The 14,106-nt window shown below is 44.3% G+C and overlaps 1 protein-coding gene across 2 annotated transcripts in view; it reads left to right on the top strand.

The window, feature by feature from the left end:
• The window catches only part of LOC135222774 (gem-associated protein 5-like), a 291,182-nt gene that overhangs the window by 174,154 nt on the left and 102,922 nt on the right, over positions 1-14,106 (top strand). For both annotated transcript variants that reach the window (XM_064261034.1, XM_064261043.1), the window contains exon 16: positions 2,828-2,920. In XM_064261034.1, the coding sequence (XP_064117104.1) occupies positions 2,828-2,920 (93 nt within the window). The remainder of the gene's footprint in view (positions 1-2,827; positions 2,921-14,106) is intronic.

Below are 14,106 nucleotides of genomic sequence, written 5' to 3'. Positions count from 1 at the left end.
AAGAACAGATCTTGTCTTCCTCAGACGCAATGAACTATGACATTGTGTAGAACCCAGAAGTCTGACTCTATGATATTCATATATGTCTTAGATTCGGAAATACTGATCAGTTGTTTCGTAGAATGCTGGTATTCAGAAAACTGATTAAAGGTGGCAAACTCCCAGTTGGTTAATAGTACTTACCTCCCACCAAAAGTAAGTCTATCCTAATGTTAAGACCGAAGGTTTGTTTCGTATATGAACAAATGACAAATTTTTAACCATTTTGTATTTTTCATAACTTACAAACCTGAGGTCTTAACATACAAAGGCCCACCTCTAACCACCCTTCTTATCAAGAAGAATGTCAAGAATAACTAACAGGGTCACGAGTTAAAGAGTGGTATGTGGGTGGCTCCACATGTCTCGTTACCAAGCACAGATGCCAATAGTCCCTTGCGTACACAATTATTTTAAACTTTACCAGTTTCCAGCTTGCGCTGAGTATTTATCCTAATGTTAAGACCTCAGGTTTGTAAGTTGTGAAAAATACAAATTGGTTAAAAATTTGTCATATTTGGCGACGCCAAACAACTTTCAATTCCTTTTATTTAAAATATGTTGCCCATAGATCCTTGGACACTTTTTCTTACGGTCCAGTGGTGGCTGCCCAGCAGGTGGTATAGCTCATCCAGTACCCCTGGCGGGTCAGTTTGTGTCTAGTCTAAGATGAAGGTATGAAAGAATGAGTGAGATGACTGGTCTTTCTTCTTCACTACTTTTCTAACTACTCCTTTACCTACGGGCAGTATGAAGGAGAGTACCATCATGAGCTGGAATGGACTAGATGCAGGTGAGGGGGACAGCCATACTGTAAAGATAATCTAGAGTATAGGATACTTTTTAGTAGCAACACACTCCTCTCAATAATAGGAAGAGAGTTGGGCGATAACAGATCCAGATACAAGGGACAGGAGTGGTTCATGAGAACGGATAGCTCTCCACCTTCCATAATGCAATAAACCATGGCATTGTATAAAACACCCAGAGAGGGAAACTAATAGATTCTCATATATCAAAGGTTAATAGTCCATTGTCTTAGAATACATCTACTATTCAGAAATGGATAAAGGTGGCAAACTCCCAGTTTGTTATAGAGATTTACCTCCCACCGATAAGTAAGTCTATCCTAATGTAAAGACCGAAGGTTTGTTTTGTATATGAACAAATGACAAATTTTTAACCAATTTGTATTTTTCATAACTAACAAACCTGAGGTCTTCACAGATAAGACCCACCTCTAACCACCCCTCAAACAGTCTAAACTGGATTGGAAGAGTAACTGATGGGTCACGGGACGCTAAGGGCATTCTGGGAACTACAATACCCTGTGACCTGGTATACAGTAGTGCCTCAGGTTACGAAATTAATCCATTCTGAAGTGGCCTTCGTAACCTGATTTTTTCGTATCTAGAACTACGTTTTACATGTAAATTGCCTAATTCGTTCCAAGCCCTACAAAAACACCACAGTAAATTTTATAATAAAGCTAAATTGACCAATAAACAATGAAATACAACAATTTGGACCATTCAGTACCTAACATAACCATGACTGTACCTGTATATAAAGTGTATTAGTGTACAGGGTACAAGAAATACTGTACGTAAATATACGTATGTATGTAATAAAATGTGGAACCTTACCTTTCGAGTGAGGCGATGTCCGAAAGTGACGACAGAGGAGGAGGACAAATGGCAGAAAACATGAACACTTAACTTTACGAAACATTAAAAAATGGTAGAAAACATTAACACTAAACTTTACGAAACACATTAACAAATGTCAGAAAACATTTAACACTTCTTGATTATCTCCATCTTCGTTCTCCATAGAAAGCATCCTCTTCTTTCCGTGAACTTCAGCAACATTCTTGGGACCCATGGCTAATAACATAAGTAATTAAGTTCACAAACAACACAGTAAAGTAACTTACTGTACAACGAAAGCGAAATCACTAACACGAATTTAAGTTAACAAACAAAATATATGTGAACAAAAAAATTCCAGGTGTTTACGATAATGCCGCTGCAAAAAATGGTCAAGGAACGCCTTTACATAGAGGCATGATGGGACAGATGCTGACCAATAGGAGAGTAGGATCTTATGGCAGTGACTAGCATCAGGAACCAATGGGAGAGCGGGAGGATGGTGGCAAGTCTACTGAGTTGGTGGCGTGCGAGTTTTAAAATTGTTCTCAGCGGCCCGGGCGAATCTTGGACTTTACCCTTTCGCAACCTGAATTATTTTCGTATACAGAAGCAAAAAGATCTTTGTCTATGCCTTCGTAACCTGAATTTTTCATACACAGGGACATTCGTATGTAGAGGTTCCACTGTATATGCCAATGGTCCCTGGATCTCGCAAGTTTGTTATTAATTCTACTGGTATCCAGCTTGGTGCTAGTATTATCCTAATGTCAAGACCTCAGGTTTGTTAGTTATGAAAAATACAATTTGGTTAAAAATTTGTCATTTTTGTATGGGTTGTGATTGAAACTTTCCATGACACTGATTGCTTTGAATGTATGTAACTATTTTTCTCACATGAGCATTTTGGTTTGCGGACACTTGCTTGCACATGCACTCTATATGAATATTCATCCAATTACAATAATGAAAAAACTTGTAACGTGGTAGTGTGCATTTGTATGATCATTGTGACCATAGAAGGTATTGTACTTTTGCATTTAAAACTCCCACATTGCTGTGAAATTAACATTTTACTCTATTAGGTTTGTTTAGAGTACAATATATTATATGTATTTTTTCTGTGTATATTTTAACAGCTAAGGGAAAGGATCGTGTAAAGAAAATAAAAGAGCAGGCAGAAACAGGGGACCAGACTTGCAAGGATGTAGCAGCTTCAAATACAGTTGAAAGTTAGTATTTTTATTGTTGTTTTATGTTTTTATTTATATTTTGGTAAGCATGGGTTTTTGAATAATATTTCAACATTTTTAACTGAACTTTCGATTTGAAAGAGTTCATTCAGGTTTTCAGTTGCTTTAAAAATTTACTGAAACATTAATAGTCAGCATTGAGAATTAATGTAAATAATTTTATCAGCTCTGAAACAGTTTGTTAGATAAGTTACATGATTTATGGAAACATCTAATAAGTTAACCCTTAAACGCCGAAGCGGTAAAAAAAAATGTCTCCCATGTGCCGGAGGTGTTTCAGAGTGAGCGCGGAAGCGGAAAAAAATATTTTTTTCAAAAAATCACAGCGCGCTTAGTTTTCAAGATTAAGAGTTCAATTTGGCTCCTTTTTTTGTCATTGGCTGAAGTTTAGTATGCAACCATCAGAAATGAAAAAAATTATCATTATCATGTATAAATAATGCGATATATGATAGCGCAAAAACAAAATTTCATATATAATTGTATTCAAATCGTGCTGTGCACGAAACGGTTAAAGGTAACCAGTTACTTTTTTTTTCGTTGTAATGTACACTAAATTGCGATCATTTTGGTATATAACACGTTGTAAAACTATAAAAGCAACACAGAGAAAATATTATCACAAAATAATGCATGAATTCGTAACGAGCGGACATAAACAAATATTTTTTTTCAAAAATTCACCATAAATCTAAATATTGTCCGAGAGACTTCCAATTTCTTTCAAATTGAAGACAAATTATTGAAAGCTTTTACGATTACTGTAAGAATATTAGCTTGGGGGGTTTACAAATGCAGTTTTTGACCATATCTGACGAGTTAAAGTTGACCGAATGTCGAATTTTTTTATATATATTTTTGTATATGCAATTATTTCGGAATTAAGAAAAGCTAAAGCCTTCAAATATTTTTCGTTTTATTCTACATGAAATTGCGCACATTTTCATATATAAAACTACGAAATGCCTAATATGAAACTGAGCAAATATTCCGAGAATGGAACGTACGCATTTCGGAGATTTGTGGCGGAGAATCCGCGCGCGGAGGGAAGGAAAGTTTTTTTTTTTAAATTCACCATAAATCTAAATTTTTGTTCATGCCACTTACCTGACAGTATATATATAGCTGTATTTTCTGACGTCCGACAGAAATTTCAAAAACTCGCGGCACACGCAGGGGGCGGCAAGGTGGTAGTACCATTCCCGCCGCTGGGAGGCGGATATCAGGAACCATTCCCATTTTCTATTCATATTTTTTTCTCTCGCCGGTCGGTAAACAACTGTTTACAGACCTCTGCTCAGGATTTTTTGGAATTTGACTCGCTTTTAAGTATCTGATTGAGGGGGGTTTTTTTTGGTATTGAATTGGATTGTTGAATGGCATGCGCGATAGTGGACCGTTTTTTAATTTTGGATTGACTTTTCTATATAATATATGTCTGGATCAAGTGCTGTGAGTTTCAGAGTGTGTGTGAGGGCTGATTGTAAGGTGAGGCTACCGAAAGCATCGGTAGACCCCCACACAGTATGTATGAGTTGTAGGGGGCTTAATTGTTTGATTGATAATCGGTGCAATGAATGTGAGAAATTGACCGATGATGATTGGAGAGTATATGAGTCCTATCGCCTTAAATTGGAGCGCGATAGGATCAGGAGGTCTTCCTCCAGGAGTGGTTTTACCAAAGGTAAGGCTAACATCTCTCCTGCATTAACACCTGTAGTGTTTACAACCCCTAAACCTGTGTTGCCTTCGGGCTCTGATTCTGTGTCGGGAGAAGCGAATGCTCTCTCTCTGATTTTGGAGTCTCTTCGCACTCTGGAGACCAAAGTGAAAGCCTTAGAAACTGGCTCGGTGCAAGTGTGTGATCGTGCCCCCAGTGTTGTGGCCTAGACCTCTATCAGACTCCCAAGACCCAGGGAGTAGGTATGTCGAAAGCCGCAAGAGGGTTACGGGGGCTTCCCACCGATCTGGCGTCCCTTCGGCAGGCCTTGTAGCAAAGTCCCAGGCTGCCAGGAGCGCGCACGAGCGCGCGTCCTGAAGAGTGCTTTTCGTTCCTCCGAAGCGTCCTCCCCGCGCAAGGGGTGGAGCGCTCGAGACTCTCGTCCTTTGAAAAGGACGTTTCGTGCGGAGGACGCTTCACGTCCTCTTTCGCCACTTTCGTCGGAGGACGCGTATGACGCGTTTCCGCCTCAGAAAAGAGGTAAGATCTCCTCCGATGAGGACGCTGGGTTGCGTGCACAGGCGCGTATACTGAGAAGCAGGTAGCTGTACCTGTGAGGAAGGAAGGAGGCGTCCCCTCGCCCCTCGTCTTTCTCACAGGATCAGTCCTGCTTCTCTGTTCATTCTTCCCCGACGAAGAACATTCTTTTTTCCCTTCAGGACCAGCTATCCTCGCTTATGGCTCAGAGGACTCGCCCAGCAGCAGTCGAGCCTAAGCGGAGGAAGGAACCATTAGACTGCCTGTCAAGAGGACTAAAGCAGTCTCCTTCTCCTTCACCTACTTCGTCTCGTTCGCCGATCGCTTCTCCTTCGGCGATTTGCCGATCTCGTTCGTCCTCTAGAAGGACGTTACGTCAGGACGCTTTTGAGGAGGACGCTCTGTACGACGTTCGACAGGACGCTCGTCAGGACGCTAGCGGGAGCTTGGCAGGACGTTCGGCAGGACGTTCGGCAGGACGCTCGTCAGGACGCTTGTCAGGACGCTCGTCAGGACGCTTGGCAGGACGCTAGGCAGGACGTTCGTCAGGACGCTCGCCAGGACGCTAGACAGGACGCTCGGCAGGACGCTCGCCAGGACGCTCGGCAGGACGCTTGGCAGGAAGCTCGCCAGGCCGTTCAGGGCTCCTTCAAGACGTTTTTGGGGATTCCGACCAGGAAGTCGTACCCCAGACGCTAGTTTACGCGCACAGGCACGTATTCCAGCGAAAAGGTCTTCCCTTTCGTTTGAGAAACGTAAGGACGCTTCTCTGGCAAGTGAGACTGCTGCGGATGGCGCTAAGGACGCTCGTCCTCGTCAGGACGCTCTACTTCATCGAGTAGTAAAGCGTCATAGAGAAGACAAGCCGAAATAAGGCTGCCTCTAGCAAGGATAGGGGTCCTTTGATCAAGCCAAGACCCGATATTAGGACGCCCTCTCCGGACAGACGGTCTCCTCTTCCGTTTAGAGAAGAAGGAGAGCTAAGTAGTTCGGACTGAATCGGTTGAAGAGGAACCTTCAGCGCCCCGTCAATCTCGGACTATAAGTCCCTCCCGTGCGACTCTTGCGTTCTTCTTTCGAAGACAAGTTTCAGCCCGCAGCTCCCAAGTCTCCTCCTTCGCAGTTTTCTTCATCTAAAACTGGAAAAACCCCGGAGTTTGTAGAGATGAAAACTTCTCTCTCCACGAAACGTGCCTTTAAGAAGCTCCAAGATTGGATGGTACGAAGGAGAGATCAAGGCAAGACGACCTTCGCCTTGCCTCCAGCTAGACTTAGCGGAAAAGGGGGCATTTGGTATAGAACCAAAGATGAAGTAGGAGTTCGTATCCCTTCTTCGGCTCAAGGAGATTTCTCCAGCCTAGTGGATTTGCAGAGGAGGTCGCTTTTACCCTCTGCTAAGGTAACCTGGACCTCTTCGGAGACTGACCATCATTTGAAGGGTCTGCTCAGGACGCTGGAAGTGTTCAACTTCCTTGACTGGTGTTTGGGAGTTCTGGATCTGCAAGCGAGAAGCCCAGAAATCTCTCAGTCTGGGGAGCTGTCCAGCGTGTTAGCATGTATGGACAAAGCCGTCAGGGATGGTTCGGAGGAGCTCGTATCTCATTTTGGAACGGCTTTATTAAAAAAGAGAGCTTTGCTGTGCAACTTCACAGCTCGTTCGGTGACTCCAGCTCAGAAAGCGGATTTGCTGTTTTCGCCTCTTTCGAACCATCTCTTCCCCCAGACTTTAGTAAAGGACCTGACGAACAGCTTGCAAGAGAAGGCAACTCAGGACCTTTTGGCCCAGTCTACAAGACGGTCAGCCGTACCTTCAACCTCTTCAGCTGCGGTTCGACCGCCGAAGAAAGTTAAGCCTTCGTGGGGCTTCCCCCCTCGAGAGCAGCTCCTCGAGGGAGAGGGGTTTTCACGAGGAAGAGCTTCCTTTAAGCCAAAGCCTTCCAAGTGAGAAGCATGTCCTTCAGACACCAGTCGGAGCCAGACTGAAGGTTTTTTTGCGGGAGCGTGGAGGAGAGAGAGACACGGACTCTTGGTCCCTCAAGATCGTGCAGCAGGGGTACAAGATCCCCTTTTTAGATCTTCCTCTCTTTCTACGACTCCCAGAGACCTTTCTCCATCCTATCAGGGAGAAAAGAAGAAAGTATTGTTCGATCTCCTTCAGCAGATGATCGGACAAAAGAGCGGTGGAACAAGTCGCGGACCTGGGGTCTCCAGGTTTTTACAACAGAATCTTCCTAGTACCGAAGCAGTCGTCAGGTTGGCGTCCAGTTCTAGATGTAAGCAGGCTCAATCTTTTCGTGGAAAAGACCGCAAAATTCACGATGGAGACGCCTCATTCTGTTCTGGGAGCCTTGAGACCGGGCGACTGGATGGTGTCCTTAGACTTGCAGGACGCGTACTTTCACATCCCGATCCACCCTCTTTCAAGAAAGTATCTAAGTTTGTCTTAGACAACAAAGTATGGCAGTTCAGAGCTATGTGTTTCGGACTGACCACGGCTCCGATGGTGTTCACAGTAGTAATGAAGAACGTAGCGAGGTGGCTACACTCTTCGGGAATAAGAGTTTCCCTGTACCTCGACGACTGGCTGATCAGAGCGTTCGTCGAGAGAGAAGTGTCTGAAGGACTTGCAGTTCACTTTAGCCCTAGCGAAGTCCCTGGGACTTCTGGTCAACCTCGAAAAGTCGCATCTGACCCCAACACAGTCCATCGTGTATCTGGGGATTCAGATGGATTCAGTGGCTTTTCGAGCGTTTCCGTCCCAGGAACGTCAGCGGCTAGGCTTAGAAAAGATCTCAGCCTTTCTAAGGAAAGAGACTTGCTCGGCGAGGGAATGGATGAGTCTGCTGGGGACCATTTCCTCGCTAGAAAGGTTTGTTTCCTTGGAAGACTGCACATCAGGCCTCTCCAATTTTTCCTTGCGGACGAGTGGAAGGCCAAGGACGATCTCAATGCCATATTGAGAATATCACTTCCGATCAAGAACCATCTAAGATGGTGGTTGGACCCTCAGAAGCTTCAGGAGGGCGTTGTCCCTAAGTCTTTCTGAGCCCCGACTAGTGTTGTTTTCAGACGCTTCCATCACGGGATGGGGAGCAACACTAGGAGGGAAGGAAGTGTCAGGCTCCTGGAGAGGGGAACAGGTAGCCTGGCATATAAATGTCAAAGAACTGGCAGTAGTATTTCTGTCCCTGCAGTTTCTTCGAAAGGAGTTTGGAGAACAAAAGATTGTTCAGATAAACTCGGACAATACCACAGCACTCGCTTATTTAAAAAACCAGGGAGGAACACACTCCAGAACGTTGTTTTCCCTAGCGAGAGAGATTCTGCTGTGGGCAAAGAGAAGAAATGTGACTATCCTGACGAGATTCATTGCAGGAGTGCAAAACGTCAGGGCAGACCTTCTCAGTCGTCGGGAACAAGTCCTACCGACGGAATGGACCTTGAACGAAGACGTTTGTCGAGACCTGTGGACGTTGTGGGGACGTCCACTGGTCGACTTATTCGCAACGTCAAGGACCAAGAGACTTCCTCTTTACTGCTCCCCGGTCCTGGATCCAGAAGCAATCGCGGTAGACACTTTGCTTTGGAATTGGACGGGCCTAGACTTATACGCCTTCCCACCATTCAAGATTCTGGGGAAGTCATGAGGAAGTTTGCGGCCTCGGAAGGGACGAGGTTAACCCTGATCGCTCCGATGTGGCCAGCGAGAGAATGGTTCACAGAGGTCATGTCTTTCCTTGTAGACTTTCCAAGGACATTGTCCTGGAGGAAAGATCTACTCAAACAGCCGCACTTCGAAAGGTTTCACCAAAACCTCTCCGCTCTGGGTCTGACTGCGTTCAGACTATCGAAAAGTTGGCCAGAGCGAGAGGTTTTTCGAAAGCAGCTGCGAGAGCAATCGCACATGCGAGACGTGCTTCCACAAGAGCTGTTTACCAATCGAAGTGGGCTTCCTTCAGGGCATGGTGTAAAAAGGAGGGAGTTTCCTCTTCCTCGACCTCTGTGAACCAAATAGCTGGTTTTCTGCTCTTTCTCAGGAATGTGCAGAAATTAGCGGTCCCTACCATCAAGGGATATAAAAGCATGTTGTCAGCGGTTTTAGGCACAGAGGCCTCGACCTGTCTGACAACAAGGACATTCATGACCTTTTAAAGTCTTTCGAGACCTCGAAGGTTCCTCAAATGAGACCTCCATCATGGAACCTGGACGTAGTCCTTAAATTCCTTATGTCAAGCCCTTTCGAACCGCTTCAGGCAGCGTCTCTTCGAAACCTGACAAGGAAGGCTCTTTTCCTAACTTCTCTTGCGACGGCAAAGAGAGTTAGTGAAATTCAAGCGTTTAGCAAGTTAATGGGATTCAAAGGGGAGGACAATGCTGTCTGCTCGTTGAACCCAACTTTCTTGGCGAAGAATGAAAATCCTTCGAACCCTTGGCCGAAGACTTTCGAGATCAAGGGTATGTCAAGTCTGGTGGGCCAAGAACCAGAGAGAGTCCTGTGCCCGGTCAGGGCTCTCAAGTTCTACGTGCATAGAACGAAAGAGGTAAGAGGTCCCTCAGGTAATCTCTGGTGCTCTGTGAAGAGACCAGAGTTACCTTTATCGAAGAATGCTGTTGCTTTCTTTCTAAGGGACATCATTCGGGAGGCTCATTCATCTTTCCAGAAGACTGATTTGAGCCTCTTCCAAGTAAAAGCGCACGAAGTTCGAGCCGTCGCTACCTCTCTTGCCTTCCAAAAGAACATGTCAATCAAGGACATCCTTGATTGCACCTTTTGGAGGAGTAACTCCGTCTTCGCCTCACATTACCTAAGGGATGTGAGAACGATTTATGACGATTGTAATGCACTGGGGCCATACGTTTCTGCGGACACAGTATTGGGGTCCGGAAGTAGCTCTTTCCCTATCCCTTAGTTAGGATTAGGTTAGGTTGTTGTGTTTTTAGGTTGTGGTGAGTCTTATGTGAAGATCTCCCATCCTTTAGTTAGTTTTAAGGGGTTTTGTGAATAGTTGGTCAGGTGGTGGTCAGTTGCTTCGTTGCCCTCATTTGTATGGCCTCGATGGTCTTGTCACGTTGAGGTCTCGCACCCGTTGACAGATTCATCCAGAGCGCACCAGCACTACAGGTCTCCACCTGGCTGGCAACTCTGTCTTAAGCAAAAGCAGCCTTACGTGACAGTAATCACATAGTCTACTTTGCAAACAGGTAAGGAACCAAGATGTATATCATCTACTTAATTTAAGTTTCCTAAAAAATCCTATTCTGTCTCTTCCCACCATCCGAAGGTGGGATTCAGCTATATATATATCTGTCAGGTAAGTGGCATGAACAAAATGTTATTGTTATTATACAATTAAGTTTGTTCATACTTACCTGGCAGATATATATAATTAAAGTGCCCGCCCTCCTCCCCTCAGGAGACAGAGGCATTAATAAAAATATGAATAGAAAATGGGAATGGTTCCTGATATCCGCCTCCCAGCGGCGGGAATGGGTACTACCACCTGGCCGCCCACTGCGTGTGCCGCGAGTTTTGAAATTTCTGTCGGACGTCAGAAAATACAGCTATATATATATCTGCCAGGTAAGTATGAACAAACTTAATTGTATAATAACAATAACATATTTTGCTAGAGACTTCGAATTTGTTTCAAGATGAAGATAAATGACTGAATATTACTAGACTGTAAGAGTTTTAGCTTACAATTGCGTTTTTCGACCATTTATATGCAAATATTTCAAAAATGAGAAAAGGTACAACCTTCAAATATTTTTTGTTGTATTCTACATGAAATTGCGCACATTTTCATATATAAAACTTTATGTAACGGCTAATTTAAAATGGTGCAAACATTACCACAATCGCACTTATGATTTTTTCGGAAGAGTTACTGCGCGGACGTAAATAAAATGTTATTTTTTTCATAAATTCACCATAAATTGAAATATTGTGCTAGAGACTTTCAATTTGTTGCAAAATGAAGGTAAATGCTTGAATATTACTAGAATATAAGCATTTTAGCTTACAATTGTGTTTTTCGACCATTTCGGTAGAGTCAAAGTTGACCGAAGGTTGAAAATTTGTCACTTATCATTTTTTATATGAAAATATTTCAAAACTGATAAAAGCTACAACCATGGGTTGTTTTTAGTTGTATTGTGCATGAAATTGCGCACATTTTCATATATAAAACTTTATGTAACGGCTAATTTAAAATGGTGCAAACATTACCACAATCGCATGTATGATTTTTTTCGGAAGAGTTACCGCACGGACGTAAGGAAAAAGTTTTTTCATAAATTCACCATAAATCGAAATATTGTGCTAGAGACTTCCAAATAGTTGCAAAATGAAGGTAAATGATTGAATATTACTAAAATATAAGAGTTTTAGCTTACAGTTGCGTTTTTCGACCATTTCGGAGAGTCAAAGTTGACCGAAGGTTGAAATTTTGGCACTTGTCGTTATTTATATAAAAATATCTCAAACCTGATAAAAGCTACAATCATGAGTATTTTTTTGTTGTATTCTACATAAAAATGCACACATTTTCATATATATATATATAATACTCCATGTAACGGCTAATTTAAAATGGTACAAAAATTATGTCAAAGTGACGAAATAATTTCCGATATGTGTCACAGATATTTTTTAGTGTAAACAAAACAACACCTTGATCCGTGAACTCCCAGCATCCCCCAAGGCGTGTGATTCAAGAGTTTCCGGCTGGTAGGCCTAAAAGTATTTTTCCGCGAATTTTTAAAAAAACTTTTGTATGTCGACGTAAAATACGTCCAGTCGGCACCCGAGAGACAAAAAATGTCAACGTAAAATACGTCCAGTTGGCGTTTAATGGTTAATAATAATAGATCATATTGTCAATGTAGCCCTGACTTTCAGTCATGTAAAGAGAGTAGCCAGTTTAAATTATATATTGTTCATACACGAACAAACCTTCGGTCTTAACAAAAGGATAATTTCTAGCACCCGGCTGGATCCGGTTAAAAAACAGATGAAAGCAAGGAATCTTGTGATGTCTGGCAACGCATGCATAGATCGGGTGAAGAGTGGTCAAGTACCACTCCCCTACGCCACCACATCAGTCTTTTCTTTAACCGCCTGGGCGAGAGTGGTGGTTAACCTCTCTCGGCCTTTACCCGGTTCATTGCCCATTTTGCTTATGTTTAGTGCGTGTGTGTGTTTGGCTGATATTATGGCTTCTTCTGCTTCTTCTCGACCTTGTCAATGTGTGTGCCCCAGAATTCCAGGTTTTCCGTGTTCTCGTTTTTTGGCTTTGGCGGCGACCGATCTCCACATCACATGTAGTAGGTGCTGTTCTAATTTTTGTACTATAATGAATCCTTGCACAGAATGCCGGGCATGGCCTAAAGAGCAGTGGAAGTCATTCTATAGCAAGAGAGAGCATCGTAGGGTTTCGACTTCCTTCTTGGGAGGGTTTTTCGCCTCCTCCCGATGCTTCATCTCGTGCAGTATTCTCCCCATAGTAGCGTTGTTCCTGAGTCTCATTCCTTTTCTTCCATTGATTCGTCGCTGGAAGTATTGGGAGGCCACCAGACTGAATTTTGTAATGTCGCCCCTTCTTCTTCGGGAGTTAATTTGATTCCCAGGAAGGGGGAGGCTTTTTCATCATTCATTTATTCCAGAGTTAGAGGCGTCCAAGTTGGTGGCGATTTGGAAGACGCTCAGGCTAGGGGGTCCCCCGTCCTTAGAGGGGTTGCTAGAGCACTTTATGGATGCTCGCTAACCCCCTCCTCAGGCTGGCCAGGCCATCCCCCCTCCTCAGGCTGGCCAGGCCATCCCCCCTCCTGGCCTCGTCTTCGTTGGTAGCTGAGGTCAGCCATCTTGTATTGCTCCACCAGTAACTGTTGCCACTTCTTCGAGTCGGAGGGAAGCCGTGGCGTCAGCCCCGTTGATGACGTCACTGGATTTATCGTTGTGTATTCCTCCACCAGTGGTGTCTGATTCCCCTTCACACCGACGGGAAGCCGTGACATCATTACCACTTGTGACGTCATTCCCATCGATGATGTCACTTCCAGTCGTCTCCTCTGCACTGCCTCTCTCAGCTGTGACGTCATCTCTGCCACCCAGTTCGCTACATCTCCCTTCCATGTCATTGGAGCTATCTCTTGCAGATCAGTCTGAGGTTATATGCCAGGCAGTGCTTAAGAGGTTGGACTCTGTTTTGGATGATAAGTTGGCTGCCTTGTCGGTTGGGAGGACTGAAAGGAAACATGTTGCTTTGTCCCCGCCTCCTGCGCAGAGATCGCATAAGAAACCAGTGCTGTCTTCCTCTCCCTCTTCCCCCTCTATGCCACGTCGCCGTTTCAAGCATTGGAAGGCTAAGGACTTTGCTCTTTCTTCGCCTACAAGGGAGGAACAATGCAGACGTTTTCTTGAGAGTGTTGGTGTTTCGTAGAGTGTTAGTGTATCTTCCCTTGTGCAATCTGCAGTGGCTGCTTCATCCTCTGCATCGAGTCGCGGGCTTGTTGCAACCTCCCCCATCTGTGCTCATCGCAAGCGTGTTGCAACCTCCCCCGTCCGTGCACAGCGCGAACGTGTTGCAACCTCCCCTGTCCGTGCACATGATGCAAGTACTCCTTCATCTCCAGGGCCTATTCATCACCATAAGAATCTCAAGGCACCTGTCAAGAGGTTGAAGGTGGTGAGCGCCGAGTTGGTGGAGCAGGAGTGTTTGCCTGCTCCTCTCACTGGTGCTTCCAAGAGTTCGACGCTTGGGGATGTTAACGAGTCATCTGTTGAAGGAGTACATAGTGACTTTCCTATTGTTATAGTGGGTTTGGTGTTTCGGGCTGTTTGGCTGCTGATCCTTCCGTTAATTTTAATGGGGAAGGTGCCTTAGAGGAGCCAACACATTCTTCTTATCGTCAGTCTCCGTTGCCGGAGCAGGAGGTGGGAGACACGCAAGAGTTTTTGTCTTCCTTT

The sequence above is a fragment of the Macrobrachium nipponense genome, chromosome 20 (assembly GCF_015104395.2).
Source record: "Macrobrachium nipponense isolate FS-2020 chromosome 20, ASM1510439v2, whole genome shotgun sequence".
Lineage (NCBI taxonomy): Eukaryota > Metazoa > Arthropoda > Malacostraca > Decapoda > Palaemonidae > Macrobrachium > Macrobrachium nipponense.
The sequence above is the reverse complement of the archived record's forward strand: the minus strand, read 5'-3'. Positions and strand labels throughout refer to the sequence as shown.